Source organism: Rhagoletis pomonella, unplaced genomic scaffold (genome assembly GCF_013731165.1).
Source record: "Rhagoletis pomonella isolate Grant_MI unplaced genomic scaffold, Rhpom_1.0 Rhpom_scaffold_00004, whole genome shotgun sequence".
Lineage (NCBI taxonomy): Eukaryota > Metazoa > Arthropoda > Insecta > Diptera > Tephritidae > Rhagoletis > Rhagoletis pomonella.
This window is the reverse complement of record NW_023458558.1, coordinates 40,201,955-40,227,049: the sequence shown is the minus strand read 5'-3', so window position 1 is coordinate 40,227,049 and position 25,095 is coordinate 40,201,955. Positions and strand designations below refer to the sequence as shown.

At 32.3% G+C, this 25,095-nt stretch overlaps 1 protein-coding gene across 1 annotated transcript in view; it reads right to left on the bottom strand.

Moving 5' to 3' along the window:
- Nucleotides 1–25,095, bottom strand: part of LOC118738218 — a 287,103-nt gene that overhangs the window by 151,389 nt on the left and 110,619 nt on the right. Inside the window, exons 3-4 of the mRNA XM_036469141.1 lie at nt 10,389–11,014; nt 7,428–8,964 (exon numbers count right to left, since the gene is read on the bottom strand). Coding sequence (XP_036325034.1) covers nt 7,428–8,508 — 1,081 coding nt within the window. The 5' untranslated portion in view covers nt 8,509–8,964; nt 10,389–11,014. The remainder of the gene's footprint in view (nt 1–7,427; nt 8,965–10,388; nt 11,015–25,095) is intronic.

The window sequence follows — 25,095 nt, the reverse complement described above, 5'->3', positions numbered from 1 at the left end:
ATACATACGTATATATAATACATATATATGTATATGACTTGTATTTCTTTTTAAAATAGATGCAGTTTTTTGAAATAAAATTTTAGTAAAATCTTTATGTAGCTATTTATGTATGTATATGTACATATATATGTATATGTAAATAAAATCACTTGAAAGAAAGCGTAAGAAAGGACATTAGGACAGTTGGTTTATATGTTTCTTTGAATTGAGGCGTATTCAATTGAAAAAATCAGAAGGGCTTGTATGCACATTGGGGTGGTCCAAAAATAAATGTCAAAAATTTAAGTCGGAATTTTAATGCCCTTATTTTTATTTTGAAATCAAAAATACTTAGAGGTCGCTCAAACCGCTCAAAGTTTCCCATATGTTTTATAAAGGGAAAACCCGCTTTTCGTAAAAATGGTACAAAATTCTTGAAAATTAAATTTTTTTGATCCTTTATCTCTTCAGGTGATTCAAAATAATAATACTCAATTATTTAGTTAACCATTTTTTCATCTTAAATATATTTCATGGGTCCCCCGAAACCCCCAGAGAATGCCAGAAAACGCAATGGGAGAATAAATGAAAAATATTTAGTATTAAACAATTTTTAAATAAACAATTTGATGTTGGTACTACAAGTCTCCTGAAGAGGGCCACAGTTTTCCAAACGAAAAATCTTGATTTTCAAGAATTCTATACCATTTCTATGAAAAGTTATTTTTCCTCCATATAAAATTCATGGAAAACATTGAGAGTTTGGAGCGACCTCTAAATATTTTCTGATTTCAAAATAAAAAATAGGGGTAATTTTTTCGATATAGAAAAATCCTTGGGTGTGAGAGCATTAAAATTCCGACTTTACATATTTTGGACCATCTCAATGTACATATGTACATACATTTCGATTTCCTCAGGCTGGCTTGATGTGAAGGGATATACATAATTTAAAAAAATTTTGTTTAAACATTTTTAAAAATTAGCTTCTTTTATGCAAATTTTTTTAAACTCAATTCATGATTTTGTGTTTTTACAAGTTAATTGAAAAGAAATTTAATCAAAAATCATATCAAGCAAAAGCTTACCGCGCATTCTTTTGAAATATTTATCAAAAAAAATTTTTTATTTTAACATAAAATGTCCAGCTAGCTGCCTAATAAATTCGTAGAACGGCGCAAACCAAGAAAAAGTGTGGGCCGCCGATATCTACTAAAGCAGCCATGGAGCGCAACCAAAATGTAAGAAATTTGGTGGCAGATTTCAGCGAGCCCAAAACAAGACACTACGATACATTTCACGTCGCTGCAGCAGTTCTAGAGAAAAAAGCTGCCGTCCACAGAGCCACGCTAGGATCGGTCGCAACGTGATCTATGCGAAATAGAGGTTGAAATAAAATTCTGGCGTACGAAAAAAACACAAAATTTTTTGTCCGAATACTTAACGATTTCAGCAATGTTTCAAGACCACTATGAACATGGCCCAGGTATTTACAACATGCCAAATATTGAAAAGACTAAAGAGAAAAAGACCTACGTACAACATTTGTTTGTGGATCTTAAACCCGCTTTCGACAGCACAAAAATAAGTTGTCTTAATGCCGCGATGTCTGTATCTGGTATCGTTGCGAATCTAATACGGCTATGTAAAAGGATGTTTTGAACACCATTAGCTTGTGTCAGAAAGAGGAAAGGAAAGACCTTTCGAGCCCTTACAGTCAAAAAATATTTCAGATAACGCTATAAGTCCCCCCTTATGATATATGGCGCAGAAACGTGGACAACGGTATCATCTGATAAGTAACCCGCAGAGGAAGAAGAAGTTAGATAAATCAGATGGAGAAGGTCTTCGATTCACACGAAATTTATATAGTTGGCTTGGAAGATCAACGGCTGGCATAATTAAGCTGTTACAGCGCCAACCCAGAAGAGAGGAAGATTATATTTTAGTAAATACCGTACGGAGAAATGCAACTGAGCGAAATGCATTATGTGGCTCTTATTTTTCTTGACTTTTGGAATATCTCAAACTCAATAAATGTATCGTAATCTAGGTTAATTTAAACGTAAGTATAAAAGTGTATTTTAAGCGATATCTTTAGTTCAATAAATTTTCATAAAATTTTTCAATAACCGTTATCCTACTGTAGTATGCACACAAGTTAAATAATAACTGAACCAATTACTCAATAATCCGATTAAATGCTTTTGTTAAAGTGCACGTATGTATGTACATAAGTACATATGTGTATGTAAGTAAAAATTATTTAAAGTACTTAAAAATAAGCAAATCGATTTTATTTGCATACCTACAACTAACTAAATACTTATATATGTATGTATGTAACACAATCTGCACCATTACTTTTCTAAAAGCAAACGAGTACACGCTTTTAATAAATGTGTTTATGTTTGTAAATATTTAAGCTTTAGTGCGTATTTTTTCCCCTTGAAGCTGCGTTATTATATATTTAAACTTTAAATTAATCTCTGATGTGTACTTAGTAAGCACATGACCATTTAAACGCACAAATTAAGAAATTTATATTCGGCTAATGTAATTTTATGTTGATAAGCGTAGATATATGTATGTATGGGGCATTCCATACCAAAACGGACGAGGTTCACAATTCATGTGTTTGATCTGTTTCAAATTGTTAGGGTTGATGCAAACAATTAAAAAATAAATAAATATGAAATTTGAGTTTTTGTAAATATGCCATTTCAAAAAAAAAAAAATTACAATGGTAGCTCTAAGAACTGCGCAATATTTAAGTATAGTATTATGGGGTGCACTCTACCATAATTATGGTTTGAGTTATGAATTTTTTTTACACCGAAATTGAGTACAATGAATACATTACAAATTTACAAATTTTTTTATTTTTTTATTTTTAGAGATTTTTGAGTATGCACTGAATTCTAATATTTTGCAATCGCTTAAAACTTGCACTTATTATACCACAATTTAATGGACTACAAGACTGCATACTAAAAAAAATTCTAACATAAATTTTAAGGATTTATAAATTTATAATGTACTCATTTTACTTAACTTCGGTGTAAAAAAATGCATAACTCAGATTATTGTAGAGTGCACCCCATAATACTATACTTAAATATTTCAGAGCCACTACTGGGATTTTTTTATATTTCTTTTATCAAAAAATTTGAATTAGAAAAATTTTTCAAGAAAAAAAATTTTAAAATATTTATATAAATAGAGAATTTTGATATGTGTATGTGAGATTTTTTTTTCAAATTTTTTCCTTGCCCCGTTCTAGAGATATTCGGAAAAATATTAAATCGTTTGGTTTTTGTTTTTGTAAAGTTTTTAAAAATGTATTAATCAAGCTCAAATTTCATATTTATTTATTATTTACTTATGTTTATGCATCAACCCTATAAATGTGCAACCAATCAAACACATGAAGTGTGAACCCCGTCCGTTTTGGTATGGAACGCCCCATATACACATGTAGATACATATGTATGTATATATATATTAGAATTTTCCACTTGCTATATATACCTCTGTAGGTGTATGAATACATGGAAATATAAATTTTATAATATTGCTTATTTATGAGGTAATCCAGCTTTCTCATTAAAGCCAGTCTCCTGAGGCAAATAAGCGTTCAGTTTGTGTGCATACTGTATATGTTTCGCTTACTCTTAATATTAAGTCCTCGTATGTACATACAAATGTAGGTAGTGTTGCGTATATGTATATGAATTTATGCACATAAGTACGAGTAGCGAAGATACATACATATTAATTTATATGCATTTATAAGCCATAAATATTGCACAGATTTTACTTTAGACAAAAGTCTTTGAAGTGTAGAAAATTATGGAAAACGATTTCAGCAAACTTTCATACCTGCATACCTAATTGAATTAAAATCTACAAGTTCTCATGCTTCGCTGCCAGAAAGTACTGGTTGGTTATGCTTTTAGTTTACTAAACTCTCTATGTATTGAAAATAATGAAAAAACTGAACGCCGTTTATGTGCAAATTTCTTAAAAGACAAGTGGACACACTGTGCGTTTTGAGCTAGAAAAATGATTGGAAAGATTATTTTGCAGCCAGATGCATACTGATATGTAATTTTCAGTATTGCCCAAAGAAAATAAATGGTATTGAGAGATGCTTCCTAAAGATTGCCACATAAGAGGGGAACTTAGTAGGTACAATTTGACAGTTCTCTATGCGCGTTGATTTTTAATAATTTTTTTGGCTGAGTATGTTGTGCATTTTCTTCGATACAAACTGTGTTTAGGCCAGCGTATTAAATACGCAATTTAAGAGCCACCCTAATATTTAACGTTTGTGTACAAGAGAGCAGTTAACTATTTTCTATTGTCGAACGCTAGCTATGTTAAAATGTCCCTCGCTTAGAGAGCCGTTCGATAGGCTAACGTTACCAAAAAGAAAACAACGGATCTTACTTGTTTTCCGAACCTTCATTTGAGAAGACGTCATAGTGCCACCAATTTTTATCGCCTCATCCAAATACATACATATATAAGGTAACCTGAAAATAGTTTTGTACATTTTAATTTATATTAAGAAAATAAACCAATCTGAGTTCTATTTTTTAATACAACCTTTCGTGTGTTCATTTCTTTACCAATAAATACATCGGTGCAAACGTGAAACTGGGCTATTACCACCAATTTCCGTAAATTTTCCGGCATTTCCGTTGCATCATTTCCGTATGGAATTTCCGTTGAATTTGCCAATTTACTCCCAACCAACCAACCGCCGCTAAAGAAGTTTTACTTGAAAAAAATCATTAAAAATCAACGCCATTTTCTAGCGTCTTGCACTTTAAATACCTAAAATTTTTCCAAAAATTCTGCATACGAAGTTCAAACTTTGTGGGTGTAATCGTTAAAGTTTGTTGATTTTTCTAAACTCTTGTAGGAAGTTTGAAATGTGTGATTGTTTTGTGTAAACAAAAGGAAAATAGCCAAAACTAGTCAAAATATTACTTAAATTTACCTGCTGACCACAAGTGTCATACATAGACAGAATCAGTTTGCAATATAATGAATAGATTCCCAAAGAGATCGAATTAAAAGGGAGAGATTTCTAGAATGGCATAACAGCAATGGAAATATTAAGACTTGGTATTTAGATAGGATATGTTATTATTGAATTGCATCGATTTTCGGATGCGTTAGAAATGGCATAAAGTGCAGTGATTTGCATACAAGTTGAAAATCTGAATGAAAATTACTAATTGTTAATCGTGAAGCCGCGTGTATGACCAATAATTCCAGGATTGAGAGCATATTCGTGTTATCATGGGGCATCTCTTTATTTTGCTCTACGCACAAAACAAAGACATTCACAAAAATAAAGGAATAAAAAAAAAATTTGCTTACGAATTTTTATCCTCACTGTCCGAATCTGTAGTAAAACCCTGTGTGTCTAATCACAAAACATGGCTTCTGATCTGTTTAACCCACTTCCGGTGGAAACCGGTCGAAACTGGAAGTCGGTAATACCACCAAGATATAGAGAATCATCGATTTGTTATTTAATAATTTTGCGTAAAAAAAAAAAACATTTCTCTCCATTTTAGAGGGGCTAGACGTGTAGTCAAAATGCTCAGAATGAAGTGGGAAGTCGACTAAGCCATGTTCGATATACTATCCGATAACTCGCGTAAAAATAGAGATATATCAACGGAATTTTCTTGGTTAACCAAGATATGTAGGTGATGGTAACCACGCCCACTTCCAATATAACGGTATTAAAAAAAAAAAAAACTAAATCAAAATGTAGATTTTTCAGAACTTAGCGCGTCGTTTAATTTGTGTATAAGGCACACAATTACTCACCAGAAAATCGCTTATTAATTTCGATAACTCGATTAATTTTGATACCTCCATAAAATTCGATATCCATGGAAAAATTTCGATGAGTCGTTATACTCTGATATTTTAACAGAACGCGACAGAATTTCCTATACCGATAAAAAAGAAAGCTTGATATACTTAATACTATCAAAATTCCAAAAGCTTCGATTCGATAAAATGGCAAATTTCGATAAATCCATAATGGTCGATAGCTCGATAAGTTTAAACTTGATACATTACGATATGTCGTTAAATTTCGTTATTTCCAAAAATAATGATAATTCAGTAAAAATCGATAACTTCATAAATTCAATTAACTTTCCAAATAACGATAATCTGATAAATAATTTAGTAAAACTCGATGACTTTCGGTAAATTTCGACCGTTAGCTCAAGTAGCACCCTGGTGTACAACTTGGTGTAATTTTACGAACTTTGGTATAAATCTGATTAATTTTACCAAAATTCACAAATCTACACCAAGTTATACAACCAGTGTGCTATTTGAGAAGTTTCTGTGTATCTATCTATAAATTTCGACAACAAAATAAACATTGATCAATTTGAATAATTCGATGAACATGCTTAACTCGAAAAATTTCGATGACGACAAATTTTGATGGCTCGTTAAATTTCGATAACGTGATAACTGAGTTTTGTTGTGACTGAATTTGTTCGATTCTTACAAAAAAAATTTAAAAATTCCCTTAAGTCCTATGTAATTCTCACTCTCTCTTTATTTTCGTCTTTATCTTCAAATTTCGCCTTCACTTTTTTATCCATTACTTTATCATCACCATATTTATCTTTATTACAAAGTTTAATTTCAAAAACAAGTAAAACAAATTGGAAAACAACTCAAATTGAACAAGTTGCAACAACAACTATACACAAATACGGAAATTTTTAAACGACGAATTTGGGCATAATTTTCAAGCAATCATTAAAACATAAAAGCTCTACTCATTTACAAAAGAATACCTTTCGAATAGTGTTCTTGGGAGAATATCCAAACGAACGCTCTCAAAATTTGTGTTAGCATATTCATACTCACTAGATAATTTCAGATGTTAAAAGCCCTTCCGAAAGGACTTTCTGAGAGTCAATAGGCCTTCCACACCACTTCCTTTTCTCCTTTCTTTTTTGTATGGAGTAGCACAAATTGAAGGGCTCCTTCTTTCGCTACCAATAGAATGCCTTCCAGAAGTGGCTTCTTTAAATTTATAAAAATCATAGGTACATCTCTGAAGTATTTGCTTAAGTTTTAAATATATCAAATATGTTTTATTGCAACTTAAATGCTTTATTGAAATTCATTTGAAATGCTAAATAATATAAATCTATGCATTTGCGTAAATTGTAAATGGATAATCCCCCTTCTGGAAGGCATGCACGGAAGTACTTTTTTCAACCCTTCTTAGAGTGGCTTCACTTAAGAAGGCCTATCTAAGTTATCTTCTGCCTATGTATGCATAATACGTTGTATATATGTAGATGACACTCTTAATCACACTTAAATCATTAACATAGCAACTCAAGTATATGTGTATACGTTTTGGTGTTATGATCACTCACCTGGTCTATCCAGTTCGTGTATCAGTTCGTCCGGTTCCAAATACGAGGCTGCCACCATAAATGTTGTACGCGTCAATGCCGTTGACCGCCAGTCACGTCCACCATTTGTGAAGAGTATTAAACACACACCAAATAGCCACCACAAATATAGTGTAGGAGTTGCAGCTTGCGAGGTAGTTGTGGCAGTTGTAAATGTATATAAGCCACGCAAATTTCCCACCGCACTCGCCGACGCATTCACTGCTGCTGCCGTCACTGTTGATGACGACGTGCAACCGCGCGTTGACGACGAAACATACGAAGACGACGTTGTGGTGGATGACGTGGATGTGGTCGATGATGAAGTAGTGAATGAGTGCAGCGATGCTTGCATTGGATTAAATTTACTCCTGTCGGTGGTATGGTCGCTGTCGCTGTCGATGTCGCTGTTACTACTGCTACTCTCATTGTTGATGGTTTCACAGCGTATTGTATCCGCATAACAATGTGATGGCCATCGACGTGGTCGTTGTCGTTGTGGATGTTGTTGTTGTTGCTGCTGCTGCTGGCGGCCTTCAGATTGTGGTTGTTGTTGATTAAATTGTTGCTGCCGATGTTCAGGCGCGTGTATCGGAAATGGCTGCTTATGCTGTTCGCTTTGTTGTTGCACATGCTCCGCATAACGCACTGTTGTCAAACATTGCTGCTGCTGCTGCTGCTGCTGCCGGTGGTCATGTAAATACTGCTGCTGCTGTTGCTGTTGCTGTGAGTGTTGGAGGCGGTGGTGATGGTGGTCGTAGTATTGTTGGTGGTGGTGCGCATCCTTGCTGTCGCTGTGGTTGGTTGTATCGGTTTGCTGTTTTTGTTGCTGTAAGGTATTTAACCATATTTGTTCGCTGTTTTGCACTCGTTGTTCTACTGTCGCTACACACAATAGCGCACTATTGCTATCTGCTATGCTGCAGCTGTAACACTCGTTGTTGCTGTTGTTGTTTAAGCTATTTCTATTATTGTTTTTACACTTTTTATGTTTTACACTTTTATTGTTTTGCTTGCTATTGGCGGCGTTGTTAACCGCGGCGTTCATTTTTAATTTAATCATTATCTTTTTGCGTTGGCAATCGCGGCGTGTTGTGCAATTTTTACTTTATTTTATTTTTTATTTATTTTTTTGTTAATGTAGTCGTTGTTGGCGTTGATGTTGGCGTGCCTGTTGATTATTCCCTTAAATGTAGACAAACAGTCATTTATTTATTTGTATATTTTAACGCTTCAATTCATTCGATTTCGCACCCAGCCACCCCATACTTTTAACTTTTAACTTTTTTCGTTTTTGCGATGTTCTTTCCTTTGGCGCTTACACATTTTATCCTACGTTTTTTTGCAACAATTCAGCTATCATAGGTGCGTTTGTGGTCAAGCTGTGCAAATAATAAACTAATTTATTTGTGTTTGCATTTGTGTCTGAAATTTTTGTTGGCATTGTCGTTGCATTGTTTGTACTTGGTTTATCTTTATCGCCCATTGTTATAGCGTATATTTTAAATTCATTTTAAATCTATTTAAACTTTTGCATTTGATTATTTGTATATCTCTTTCAATTTCTCTACAGCAGTAGGCTAATATTGAAGATAAATGGTTTTTCAATTTTAGCACAATGAAATCGCCGGATGTAAAACTATTTGCGCGACTCACATTTTTGTGCAAAAAAAAGTCCTTTAAAGGTTTAACATTTTTCATCGTATAATAACATAAAAGTTAAATTAAAATATTAAAATAAAAGCATTTTTAATAGAATTTTGAAATTTCAGCTGCTTGCTAATACTGAGCTTCAAATAGACCTCAGAGTTAAAGTAGTAGATACCTTGCTCGCTTTCGATCTAATGCTGGTAATAGTGTTGCCATTTTGGTGCTTTAGGACCTAGATTTAGCTCTTTATTTTTATATTTAGCTCCGAAAATTGGGTTTTAGCTCTTTTCAAATTTACCCAGCACTTTTTTTTGCTCCAGAAAATTTTTGTTGTAGTTTAGTGTTGACTAAAATTTATTTCGCTTTGGTGATCTCAGGCTATCTTCTATACCTTCATTTTATTCTATTTCGATTAGTATTTAGAAAAATTGCATTCCTAATGCAAATACTAGCATGCAAGTAAATGGAAAATGGGCAAGTAAGTCAATTAGTTTCTGCAACGTGCGCGGGAGCACACAGCGCCGATAAGCTCTCACGGTGTTTTCTCTTTCAGGCGGACACGGTAGAAAAGAAAAACTAAAACTTAAGCGTTGATAAAATGGAAAATTTTGAAATGCAGTGTATCCATCATAAATTCCTGGATCTAGGTAAAAGAATTCAAAAATTAATTAGAAGAAAATCCTTATTCTGAAAGCGCGGATTTTGTTTTACCTTACCAATTTTACCTTTAAGCGGAGCTGCAAGTAGAACTTTTGAGAAAAATTGTGCGAAAAAATTATTCATAGCCCGAGTTTTTATGGTCGATTTAAATATCTTAGCCTGCAGATTTTAATAGTTTGTAAACTATTTTAAGTTCCTGTCTAGTTTATATAAATATGTACATACATATAAGTGTTAGCGACGAACTCGAAATATATGCACCTTATTTTGTTTTTAAAAGTTTTTTTTTTCAGCACTTTAACTTATAAAATTCGTTGTTTTTATTAAAATTGCCAAAAATGTAAAAACAAACGTACGTCAATAAATGCTCAACGTTAAAAAAATATGTAGCTTTTCATTTTAGCTGATATTAATATTATTTAGTTTTTTTTAGCTTCTTTTCGACCATTTTAGCTCCAAATTAAATTTTTCTCCGGCAACACTATTAAACAATTACGAGAAGCAGAAGCTCTAAACTCTCTCTAAAAAATAATTTTTTTGCTCACTGTACGCGTGTTTGCTTGTTAACATTCGCATTAAAAATTGTTTGCGAAAATTTCTCTTTTTCGCTTATTACTTTATTCTCATACACACCCTCGTTCGACATTTGAAATACGAGCCAGTGACACGTTCCACAGCCACGCCGACGTGCGTTTATTTACACCATGGTTGTTAGTAAAACTGCAGTTGTCACTGTAAATAGTTGTTGCTATCGCTGCTTGTATTGCCAATGTCAGCATTACGTGCGCTGTGTTGCAGATTGTTACATACATACATACATATGTATGTAAGTATATGGATTTTTTTTTTCAATTTTTCCTTTCGCTTTCCTAGTCCTTTTATCGAGTATTTTCTATTGTGTTACTTCGATTGTTATTTTTGCAGGAAGTAGAGTTTGCTGTTTGTTATTTGCTCTTGGTGTTGATGTTGTTTTTTACTGCAGCAAAGTATATTTTTTTTAGCATTTTTTGCTTTTCAATTCGCCTTTGCTTGTTGTTGCATAACTGTTTGTTTGTTGTGTAATTTAATTCAATGTTTGCTTACTCTTCCGTACACCACACTTTCAATTAAACAACAATTGACGTAGTTTTCATTTCCTGTAAAAATGTATCTGCCAGCTAACCATGGCCTTCTAACACCTTTCAATCCCTATGGCAGGGGTGGAGGTGGAATTTTTTTTCTGGATTTTTGCGCTCAGCGGGCGGTTGTTGATTTTTCATCTGAAACGGAAACAGAGTGAGACAATAAGTATTTTATGCGTTGTGATGGTATTTCCAAATAAAATATGCATGTTGCAGTGAAATATGTAAAAATGCGGTGGGAATTTTTAAAAATGAATTCTTGTTTTTGGTAAAAATATTGTGCTGATTTTAAGTATAATAAAAATGAATGCATTTTTGTATGATTTCACGCGGCGTTAAATATTTATATAAAAACATATACATAAATTAATATATTAAAAGCCATACATTTGCATAGCAAAGATAAATGAAAATATTTGCCCTATTTTTAACAAAATATGTTTGCTATCGGTGCATAAAATAACCATTAAAGCGATGTATTGTTACACTTGTATTTGCTATTTTGAAAACGTTGCTAAGCTTAGCGGGCACCGCCGAAATTAACTGTAATCCAAATTCATCACTATAAAAACCTTTATTTATCAATAAAATTTATACGGCTAGCTAAAATAAAGGAATAAATCGGTTTTTTTTTTAATAACTGGTATGATAGACCTATGGTATAAATACTTTAATGGTTTTGTATAGAAGGGCATAGTCAGCCTTTCATCTAGGGGGCAGGAGTTTATATAGAGGGAAAAAAAGTTTTTAATTATATTTTTTTTTTATATAAAATGAAATTTTTGCGTATAAGAAAGGCTGACTTCCAAAACGCCAATTGCTTTGCATATGTCAAAAGTATAATGTTCCATAATGCCGAACTAAAAAATATTGACAATGTACAATGTTATAAAAACGCTTCGCTGGAGCAATCGGCGCATCGGAAAAAAAGTTGATGTTTGGTTTGTTATTGGTTACCATGGGTATTTTAAAATTGAAAAATTTAGAAAAATTGTTTATTGCTATATTGAATATATAAAATATGCAATGTATATGGTTGCAATGTGTGGCAACTCTGCGTATACAAACAGTTTCAATATCGCAGTATAACCGTATTCAAACATTGTATTGATACGTTTTGGAAGTCAGCGAAAGTATAAGTTTTATGGTAGCCTTTACACCGACACCATTTTTTTTTAATCGGTTGGTAATTTTTTTTGTTTAAAATATTTTTCTTTATAAAAAGGGATATTTTTTGCTTTCAAGTGTTTTTTCACAAATTTTTATAAACGAAGCATACAAGTATGTACACTGAAAGAAAGGGGGTTTAACCGCCTTTACAACGATACTAAATTCATAAAAATCGGTTAGTAATTTCTTTTTTAAAGTATTTATTTTTTTATCGAAGAAGGTATTTTTTTTTAATGTTTTTTCTCAAATTTGTATATACCAAGTATACAAATACGCACATTAAAAAAAAAATAATATTTGGTTGCGTTAACAACGATATCAATTTCTTAAAAATCGCTTAGTAATTTGATTGTTTAAAATATTTTTGTTATAAAAAAGGTATTTTTTCCTTTTAAATGTTTTTTTATTCAAATTTTTGCATACAAAGTATAAAAATATGTATATCAGAAGAGAAAAAAGGGTTCTCTAAGGTTCTAATCACACTTATAACGATACAAAGTTTTTCAAAATCAGTTCAAAATTGTTTGAAATATAAGGTTTTTAATTTTTCGAAGACCCTACCTTTGCCCCCTTATATCACCTGTAATTGCAAAAAAAGTTATAAACCATTTAAATAAGAGCAAAAGGAAGTCTACGACTGCATTTTTAGTTATTTACATATAATAATAAAAAATATTTTTTTACAAAAGATCCTATTCCGAACTTCGAAGCCCCATATCTCGATTTCGCAGGATACCTAACTTCGAAAAACGGAGAAATTAGTGACGTCTGAGAGAAAAATTGAAAACGCAGTTATGCAACATTTGGCTCCTAGTTCTGTAAATATATTGACTTTTTCGTGTGTTTTAAAAATTTTTGGTTCTTGTCGCACGGTGTTATAATGCATTTCATCGAATCAAACTGTTAGTTACGGAGCTTTGCATTTGTATTCATGCATCGGGTTTCGTGTTTCGATCGTAACTGAAGAAAATTTTCCACGTAATGCACTGGATTGTCCGCCGAAAGAATTTCCGAGTCCTAAAGAAGAGCAAAGGATGACAAAAGCTGAGAGTTTTTCTCTGCCAACAGAAATACACCCGGAGGTTTGCCATTGCCTACCGAGGGGCAACCGCTGTTAAGAAAAAAACCTTTATTCTATATTTTTTGCGACGTTGCTTTGAACAGGGATTGATCAAAGGCCCTGCTGAGTGGAAGTGCGCAATGCTAACCACTACACCACAGTAGCTTAAAGTTGGAGAGCCTTATCTACATGGTCATTGTGCCTTTGGATTTCACAAATATATTTATTTACAATTGCCTAATTTCATTTACAATTGGCTTTTATAGCTTTCAATTGAAGCTTTCTTATTTACAATTGACTATTTTCAATTTCAATTAACACTTTCCCAATTTCAACCGAAAATCGCGTAGTTCGATACAGAGTATTCTTCTGCCCATCTTTTTGTTTGGGGTCGCCTAATATACAGGTCGCGAGCTACTGAGCACCCGCAAACTAATGCTCGTAAGCGACACATTAATATGAAAAAAATTATTTCAAAATTCCATGAAAGTTCGCAAATAAAAGTTCAGCGCGCATTTACAAGAAATTCGTATCGTTCACTTCGCTACTTTTATTAAATCTGATAAAGGACATTCTAGACCAGCTCAAAGTGTGCACCTTGAGCATGGCGAGGATATTATTTAGATTAATGGAAAACTACGAAATCTTGTCCAACTTTCGCTTAATTGATTGATAAAATAATTTATTTATTTTTATGAAATATGAGCGCACAATAATGTTACTCATACGTCATGTATGAGTATCCACGAGTTTGATTAAACTTATAGGAAAACACGGCAGTCACATGGAGAACTCCATCCTCTACAATGTAGTATTTCTTAGCTTTTCACTTCATGTAGTTCGTTAGACGAAGGCAAAGGTCTTCGCGTTGAGTTGGACAACATTTTTTAATATTTCGCTAATTTAAATTATATATGTTCGATGGAAAGTTTGGAATATCTTATTCTGGTCATATTTTGGAACCTGTTTGCACAACTTCAGTAAGTCTGGAATTTTTTTCTTAATGCATGCTGCTATCTGCAAAATTGACTACATTAATTATATTAATAAAGTTAAATTAGCGCTAAATTCATAAATCAAATAAATATTATTACGCCAGGCTGAAGAACACATATTTTTATTATAAGTATATCTACTATATATGTATACATTCATACATACAAAATACGCCGCTTAAATTAATAAGTATAAATGTTTTATTAATCAACTTTTTCTGGGTATTGAAAATTTGCATAGACGTCCAGAAGTCTACATTTGTAACAACCATTAATTTGTAGGGAGCTCATTAAAACACATGAAAAAACACTGTCACGCTAATTGTTTTACTTTCCAATAACCAACACAACAAAATAAAAAACACGTCAGACTCTTGTTCATCGAGCAGCATTTTCGGGAAGTCTTAGTAAGAGTATGTGCGTCGCAAACTCGCAATTTGTTTCCCAAACACAAAACTTGTTCGCATGGCACTAACCTAAGTCATATATACAAGTAAATATGTAATTACAAAAAAGCATGTTTCGACACGCCAAAATCAAAAAAAGTAAAAAATTATTAAAATAATTCATTGGAATATAGAATAAAAGTAATGGATAATGGAGTAAGTGTATAGGAAATAAATTAGAAGTTTTTAGAATTAACAAAATAAAAATTATGTATGCTCAACGATGAGCAGGTATTGAAAATATCAATTAAATAGCTTTTTATCTAAAACTAATAAAGTTAAAGGGATAATTTCAATACATTTTCGTAAAATTTTTTCTATGTATTTATGCAAGAAGGCTTGTATCAAAAATAATTTCTATCTGCAGAGTTGAACGTTAGTTCGGACATGGCTTCAAAACCACTACAATTTTTTATGAGAACTGAAGATAGAGGCCAATGAATATAAGCGCCCGATACAGAACTAGTCCAAACCGCTGTTGCCTTGTGTCATTTTTAACTTGTATGAAAGGCTCAGTCTGAATAAAAGGTATAGTTTAAAAAAAACATTACTTACGGAGCTGAAGGTATGCGAGTTCTGCTTTCGCTTTTTAATAACTTAATGTTATATAAATAATTCAACGTATTTTTAACAGCCTTGTGCAAGTAAACATTTTTGATACTGCATCATATTTCTGATAACTTTACGAATATATATAAATAACAGACTAAAGTTTTACTTGCACGTTTGCAAATGTAGAGCTTTTCATAATCTATATTTCTTATTGCCTGAAAAGTAACAATAAAATACGGTTTATATTAGTTAAATTTGATAAATAAACACTAATACAATACCTAAGATATTTATAAATCTTGCCGCCTATTTTGTGTGTGGGTACTCGGGTACCCCCCCTTGGACTATTCGTGCACATTTCTTCGAATTAAAAATTTTCTGGGTTGAAAATAAATATAAAATATTTTAAATAAATTTCTCCAAGTAAAATAAGTCAAGTCGCAGGTATCCGAGAGCATTTTAAAAATTTGCTGCAAGAAAAAAAGTTATTTAATACAATATATGTCGATGGATACCCGGGTATCTAGTTGGGGACACAAGGGTTAATCAAAAATCAAGACATAAATGCGGAAATACAGATTTATTTGAAAAACTCAGAGCTAGCTGCAGGCTAAAGATTTTCCAAGTTTTTTCTGTAGCAGGCCGAGCTCAAGAATAAAGAAATACTCGACTGCCTGGGAAAACCTCGAAAAAATATTATTTTTGAACAAAACCATGAACTAATGTAATTTTAAAAATTTACATTAAAAAAGTTTCAATTAAAAAAATATAATGTGCGTAAAGGAGGCTTCGTGGGGGTGCGTAAACCGGTGCCAAAATCACTCACGCGCCCATCTCTAATGCGTGCGTACTACTTATACAAACATGTATGTCCGTAGATTACGTATACGCACAGGTGCTTTGCTATTAAAATTTCATCAAATTTTTCCACACACAGTTCAAATCATTAAGGCATTTAAGATCTTAGAAATTTCTGCATTTCCTCAATTTATTTAAACTAGAAAGATTTCAATTTTGACCCATATGTCCTCCAATCATAGACAATAAACAAGCGTGCACAGTGCGTGAAGGAAAACATAAAATTTAATCAAGCTTTAATACAAAAAAAAATGTTAATATTTATATACATATATATCAACAAATCCATCACATATGGTGTCCACATTAATATAATTATTGTCATTAAAGCCGCAAATACATTTGTCAAAAACAATGTGTGCGGTGAAAGCCTGAGGTGTGTGCCGTTGGTGGAGCGAAAAATCCAGCTGTTAAATGCATCCAAATTAAAAAGAAAAAACGTTAATGGAAGTACATTTTTTTTTTGAGTGAAAAAGTGTAAAAAAGTTTCAAAATATTACATGTGCGTAGCGTGCGTGAGTAAATAAAGTAAATACAATAAATCAAATAGGGCAATAAGCAAACATTGAACAAGTGCATCATTAAAACATCAATTATCCGAGTAAACAAAAGTGCTCGTACGTATGTATGTACTTACATACTACCTATATTTGCGTGAAAATCATACACACGCATGCAAGTTAAGTGCGTGTATTTGTTGTACGTTGGTGTAATGACAAATACATAAATGGTAATGTATGTTGTTTTTACTCTTTTTTTCTTGTTTGTGGCTGTACAGTGATTAAACCATTATAACGGGCATATATATACATATTTGTAAGTTTATATGTATGCATTTAATTGTAAATCTCGCTTACGCACCCGCATAAAATGCAAAAAAATAACCACAACAACTGCATTTAAAATTCCAAAAAAATAATCCACTGAATGCTTGATTAACTGCAAATGTAATGAAAAGTAAATATAAGCGATTAAAATAAATCCATTACAGCGCCGTCCTATGTTCGCGTCTACCTACAAAATGTGAGGAGGATGTTACCGTGAAGTGTTATTGATAGAAATCGTGAATGTGAAGAACTTAATTTTTCAATATACGTAGATGATTAATTTACATACACTTGGTGTTGGTATACAGTAACTCAAACAAGTGACCACATAGCGATTTGTTTTAAATTTTCGTAATGTTTTCCGAGTTAATTTGGTTGCTGTTATTTTTCCATACAAATATTGTCCAAACTTTAACCAAAATCATGTAGATAACTGATTCAAACTTCATAAAAACGCTAAGAAAATTCAACAAATTTTCATCGACATTTAAACTTTTAAATCTAAATCTGTAGCACGTTTCTGGATGTGCAGTTTTATAGTCCATAAAATATTAGTCTAACGATGAGCAAGTTTCAAAGGGCTAAACATTTTCGTTGAATTTTGGGATTTATTGTTTTTTTTTTGTTGTGACAGATTTTCTCACTTAACTATAACATAAATTTCTTATGAAATAAAATGCGGGAGACCGTTCGCAAGAAAATTAAAAAAAAATCAACGCCAGTTCTTGTGAATTGCACTTTTTATATAAAAAAACTCAAAGCAGTTAAAAAAAAAACGCAAAAAGCAACGCAATTATTTTTGCCGGTTGAAACCTGCACTTCATTATACTTAAATTGTATGGGCTATAAAACAGCATAAATTTTATATAAAGTTTGAGGTTTGATTAATATAGTTTTGGTTAAAGCTTGGACAGTATTTTTATAAAAAAAATAACAAAAAAAAATGTTTGCTCCAGAAACTTTACGGATATTAAAAAGAAATCAACACGTAGTCACTTGTTTGAGTATCTGTACGTAGAGTGGATTTTTTATAGAATAAATTAATCAGATTTAAGGTTTTGCTAAGGCATACTAAACAGCTATTAGCAGTAGAACAGCTGATTTGCCTTTTTTCAAATTATTTGGTCACTAAACTCTCAAATATTAACAATTTTTTTGACAAAAATTCTTAACTAGCAAAATTTATTTGTATTCGAATCTTAAATATAGCGTTTGAAAACCAGCCTTTGAAACGTTTGCGTAACTCAGGAGTATAAGTACTGCTTATAGGGCTCTGTAAAGAATGCATTGATGCTTCTGGAATGAAAAAAAAATTACAAAGCAAGTAAGTCCCAACAATCTTTATTTTATTTTATTTTATTTTTTATTGTTTAAGTCTTTGTGTATATTTAAGATGGCCGCCTCTGATATTTAAAAATTAAATGACACTTAAGGTACCAGAGGCAACCATAAAATACACTTACACGCTGTTTTCCCTAATGCTACTACCTATTTGATATGCCTCGAGTTTTGCGAATAAATGTCATAGAACAAATATGTAGTCGGTTGGGCTAAAAACCTCTAATGAAGCAAAAGAAAAATTTTTCCAAGAGCCCTTTTTCCAAGAGCCATACATACTTAGTAGTTTTAAGTAGTTAAGTAGTTTTATTTTCATATTTTTACTTTCAAAAACTAGACCGTTTTTAGCTAAAACGTTACAATACTCGAATATTTGCTTAGGAGAGCGGTGTTTCAAAGAAGAGGGCTGCATGAATACATTAAAAACGAATGAATGATTTTGGCTTCAAATTTTTTTCTATTCTGATATTTGTGTCGATATTACAATATTCAAACAAAGTGAAAATAAATTGAATTGAAATAAATGACAATTTTTTGTATGAATATCCAAAAATATTTTTTCTACTCACATGTGTACAAACATACATATGTATGTATGTATGTATTGCTGCGCTCCTATTATGTACGAAAAAAACTTGCTTGTAGAAAAAAACTTTAACCGAAATGAGTTTGGATGATTTGAATGTTTTCTATTCATTCATTCACATTCTTCCATTTGAAGGTAGAAAATATAAAACAAAATGTATATTCATAACTTACAAATTCCAAACGCTGAGTGTTTTGTATGTGAAGTAAAATATTCAAATCTACTCTACTCTGTTTGGCTAGAAGTTTGAATGAATTCATGCAGCCCTCTATTTCAAAGCAATTATTTATTTGCACGAAAATGTTTATAGAAATATAGTAATGCTGTGCTATAGAACATATTCATACAAGCATTGTAGTCATCAAAATCATCTTCCCTCGATATGATTGTTCGAGTGAGAAGACTTAATTCCACGAAATGTATTTATTCATTACCTTACTATCGTGATTAGTGTCTGCGGATAAGAGTTGGGTAATTCCGAGATTTGTTTTAAATCGTAAATAAATATAAAAAAATAGTTTTTAAAGCATAGGTAGACACGTAGAATATATCAAAATATCATTTAAAGCTCTAATACAAGTACACAATTATCAAAATCAAAACAAATTTAAATCAATATGGGGTTAAAGCCAACGTTTTTGAAGCCCACGGGCTGTAATTCATTTCCCTAGGGAAATAATATCTGAATAACTTACTTCCTTTTGCATGCTTTTATTTATTTTTATATGTATGCATGTTTGTTTGGGTCAAATCTTGAAATCTTATTATTGAAATCTCATAATTTGTATACGTGTGTAACAAGCACGTTCGTGCCTGCTTTAAACAAAAAGAAATGTTGCATACCGTTAGGCATTTTTATAAATTTTCTCAGCAGTGGGGGCTAAAACTGATGACAAATCATTCTTTTTCTTCATTTGGTTCTTGATTTGTGGAAAATTATCTCATTTCTATTTAATTTATTGACAGATTTTACAAGGCGAAATTACTTGATTTCAGCATCATTTACTTATACTTTAATTACAAATGAGCCGTAAATTATAATAATGTGAACATGTGTTAAGAAAGACGATATCTTCAAACAATTTCTGGTATCCAAAATGTTATATTTTTATTTTGCGATCGAAAGCCGCCGCAGCGATAAGTTGTTATTACAAAAATACTGTGGTCAGCGTAATGCCCAATATTTTTAAATAGTCAGCTACCATCTTTAAGGTCGTCGAAAAAAAACGAAAAAAATGAAAAAAGCTCTTAAAGCCTATGTAGTAAGTACGATCCTTTAGGATATAAGTTTGACATTGCCACTTATTTTGGATTATAAAAAATTTTACTCAAACAATTAATATGGATGTGCGGCCGCTTTACTTTAGTAGTTTCGACCAACATCGAAAGATTAAAAAACAAAAAAAAAAAGGTTTTTTCTAACAGCGGTCGCTTCTTGGCAGGCAATTGCAAATCTTCGAGTGCATATCTGCTATAAAAAAGGCCAAATACCCCTATTCGTTATTTTTTATTGCTTATCTATTTCGTTTATTCATTAAACGGTAGTTAAGTGACGAACAACCTAGGATTAGGATCAAAAAATTCGAAAATATTACATTCAAAATTTCTGTATCGACTTAAAGCGTCTACGTGTTATATAATGCGTCGTGTAGAACTTTTACTTTTTTTATTTTAATTAAATTAATTTACTCCCGAATTGAATTATCAACATGAAAAAATGCTGCTATGAAAAGTTTTACCACAGTTTAAAATCATTTCCACCCCTTACGTATTTTTAGATCATTAAACTAACTCAGAACCAGTAATAATTAATTAGGTTTAGACAACAAATAGTTGCCACAATCATTATTTCAAGTCTGCTAACTATTAATTGTAACCCTTTCAAAATGCTCTGAACTAATTCCCCAACGTTAGAGCACCAAAGGGTTTTCTTAAATCATTTACTTTATGTATGTTAGCGTGCTCATCAATTTACAAACCCTCTAAAGTTCGTACACAAGCAAGTACTTATGTATGTAGGTACTTATGTAGTATACCCACAAACATACTTACATATTATGCATGTAATCATTATAATTTAATTGAAGGAGTTCTCTGCTTATTTACTTTTTTGATTTCCATTACCCCAGTGACTAACATATCGTCATTAAAATGAAGAAAGATTACAAGCGCAGGTCACAAAGGCACCACAAAGTTCTAACCTGTTCAAGTTGATGGTGCACAAAATATGCAAAACGAAAAAAAAATGAGAAAAAATACAACGCGAAATGGCAGAAACTCTGATCAAAAGTGAGCCTTTATATCATTTGCTAGTTTACTGTGATGGTCAAGCGTCTGGTTAGCATACATACATAATGCCAGCAAGAACGCAAACATGCCACGAATCAACGCCCACCCACACACCCAATGTTGTGTAAACAAACACTGAGGAGGCGTCCGTGGACGTTACTCATACAACATGTCCAACCATTTTCCATTTAATACAAGCAAGTATTTATGTACAGGGTGATGCAATGGTAACCATGACGCGCACGAATCCAAATCCAGGGCAAAGTCAAGAAAGTTGATAACAGAACAATAAGGCAGTAAAAACTAGCATGCAGCAGGCAAGAGCTCCTAATTGATTTTATGTGTAAATTCTTGATTTTATTTTAATAAAATAGACAATGGATTAAAGTATGTATTTTCTGCATGTTTTCTCAACAGATGGTGTAGCCGAATGGATGTTTGTATTTCATTGAAACTTACTTCTGACTTTTGTGCGATGCCTTCTTGAACAATTTTTCTTATTACTTTTAAAATTTTAATCCTATTCTTCTTCTTCTTATTTGGCGCTGTAACCGCCTAAGCGATTTTGGCCGAGTCCAAAACAGCACGCCAGTCATTTCTCTTCTGTGCTAACTGACGCCAATTGAAAATGCCAAGTGAAGCCAAGTCCTTCTCCACCTGGTCTTTCCATTTCTTTTAATCCTATTATAAAATATAATACTGCCGGCAAGGCGACCACCGTAGCCAAGTAGGTAGAGCTGTAAACTGCCGTTAAATAGGTTTTTTTTTTTTTATTTTCAATTTATATTTTAAGCTTTTTCTTTTTTTAGATGTTAGTAACCTAAAAAAAAATTGTGAGAATTCCTTCTTGATTTGAGTAAGAAGATAATCCCACTAAAAATAAGAAGGTCTTCGTCTTAAGCAAAAATCACGGTACAAGATGGGGATATTTCCCAAATTGCTCCTTCTTCCTATCAAACAATTTTGTAAAAAGGGAAAACAAATTTGGTAAAAAAAGTACATATCATGAATGCGAAAATCCACATCCCTTTCATAGAAATGCGCCTGGGTTTGAAGTTCGAAACTTCCTCTCCCATAATTCAGGGAAAACTCTCTACCCAGAGAATTAAAAATTGGAGGATTTTACACTTGAAAAAAATAAAATGCTCTGACAGAAATTTTTCTAAAATATTTGGAACTGGGCTGAATAGCATCTCAATTTATAATACAAGAAAATCTATGTGGCTGTTTTTACAAAGAATCAAACTTAAGATAAGTTTGTTTCAGTATTGCTAAAAGTTTATAAAACACCCTAAAATTTCGTGTATTAATTATGAATATACGTATATCACCAATGCGCATTTCTAAAATATTGGTATAGTTAAATCTATAGCCAAATAATATTTTGATACATTTTTTACATTTCGAAAATAACCAAAAATACTTCGATTTCAAAGCCAATGCAAGAGTTTTGTGTTGGGAATATTTTAAATAAATACATAATGACTGAAGTAAGGACCAAGCTTGTACTTGTAGAATACCACACCGAATACCATTGATACAAGTATATCAGGAGTTTTTTTACATTATTGACAAATTGTTTGGCTGTTTAAAAAATCAGACTCACATTTTTGTTTTCGAGTCTCAAACTCCAAAAATTTGCAATAAGCAAATACATACGCACATCCAAAAGTAGAGTAGTATGCGGTAGAACTTTCACATTACTGTTAAGAAATTCATAGAAGATTTACACAATACAGCAAGTAAAGCTACCTATAAAATACTGGTATTTACCTAGTCTGGTGGTAGGGTGCCTTACATTTATTCAGTTTTCGCCACCCTATACATACCCTGTACATACGAGTAAAGTCATGCCTTGCCATTAGTTTAAGCATGTAAGTACGTATGTACTTAGACTTACCATTTATATTTGCACATATGCATACATCCATATGTACATACATATATATGTATCCATTCATGTTGATTTACTTAAACAGTTGCCACTGCGTACACCTCGTTCACTTGTACTTACTTACTTGTGTGTGTATTTAAATGGTCAAGGGAGTAGTGGTTTGACTGTGTAAACTATTGGTGATGACATTGACAGCATTGAAAATGAAAAACAGACGACAGAAAGTGTCATTAACAGATAAAACTAGAAGTGCTTGAAATCTATGCAAAGTATTTATTTAGAATATTTATGTAAAGATGATTTCGATTAAATACTAAGTATTTGATACGATTATGAGTTCAATAAATTTATAATTCAATGGTGTTATATGCATTTCAAAAGCAAATGTAAATACAACTAAGTTTATTTAGTAGTTAAGTCTCGAGATTTAGATAATTTCCCGTTGCAACTCTAATATATCAACTGCTTTGCTTGAATCTATCAATTCATTCTGCTACGGTTTAAGATGGCATCTTACATGCTTAGCTACAAAAGACTGCAAAGATGTCGAGTCGTTGGCTTGCAACTGCCTACTTAAGCAAGGGAAGTTACAGCGGATTGGGACAGCGCAACTATCCATTGAAGAGTGGTAGAAGTATCCCACGTTGATTCCTTTCACCATCTCTTTACATCGTGGTCGTCAACGATCTGTTAGGAACTTGAAAAAGGAAATGTGTTCGAGTGGTTGTATCTGGGTGTGAGGTTGTCACTTATTAGTAGTGGAAAATTCTTGGAAATTATTTATACACTTATAAAGCATTAATTTGGGTTTCGTACTAAACACTAACTGTGCGCTTTTTTAAGTTATAACCCGTTCGTTTCGAATGAATGCATAGAATCCCAAGTATTCAACCTCTCGTATCTGGCCCCGATTCTAGTCAGAAAGATATCTTGGAAGCCAAATATACATAGAAAAAAGGGTGAAGACGGGGATATGTATATACTGTTGCAGATGACCCATTGTAAAGTGGTGGGGCCTTGCGCTGAGGGTTATTTATTATAGCACTAAACCAACTATATTTAAGGAATCGTTCATAACCGCGTTCCAAAAAAGCGGTAGCAGATCTTTAGTGGAGAACTACCTGGAAATAGCTAAGCTTTCATAATTCATAAATTATTTGAAGCAATTATAACAAATCAGTTGACGCATTATATCTCTTCTAGCATTTCACACAGTCAATACGGATTTTGGAAGGGCAAATCTAGAATGCTACTTGAACATCCTATATCTCAAAAGTGTGTCACTCATTGCTCATCAACAAAATTGATATTCTTGGTCTTCCGACCGAGTTTTCCACGTTTGCTCTCTTCATATCTCTATGATAGATAAAAAAGGGTAATGAAGGCGTAAAAAAAGTATATTGAAATTTGTTTTTCCTATTTCTGTTAGCTCAAAGCCTCCATAATCATTTTAATAACGAAATTTTTCACACGGTGAATTTTCACACGGTAATTTCAGTAAGCGAAAAGTTTGGAAAATCCGCAACAGTTCGCAAACAATGGCAAATCTGAGAAAACGGATAGCATATCGAAAAACAGCATCCTAAATATACCCCAAAATATCCATAAATAATTTTGTTCACCTAGATTGTTGAAATATCACACTGTGCGCTGCTAGAAAGAAATGTTTAGATATACCCATTTTAGATGCTACGTGGACCAGGTATCGAAACAGGGGTATTATTACATACCTCCTCCAACCATGCGGCTGAATTGTATGTAAGTATATTGAACAAATTCTCTCAATTAATCATCGACATTGTAATTTATAACTTTTGTCAGCCTAAGTTAACCCCTTTTGTATAAAATTCTCATAAATGAATTCACTTGATGCATTATTTCTTATTTTTTTTAAATCTACAAACATACAGTTGTCATAAATGTTTGTGCCGTCATATAATTATGTAGTAAAGCCATCTGTCATCATATGTGATACACTATTTTTTATCAAACTCGTTTAGCCGTCATTAACCATTTGCTTTGCACACACTCTTTTTGTTTATGTTTATATTTTGGTGTGGTAATTAGTGTAAATATATAATGATTAATGAACTTATTTTAAGGGTTAAAGGTAGTGAATTAAGCAAATGAAATAGCACTGACATTGATAGAGCAACTTATTTCATACGTAATTAATGAAAGAACGCTAAGGAGAGGAAAAAAAA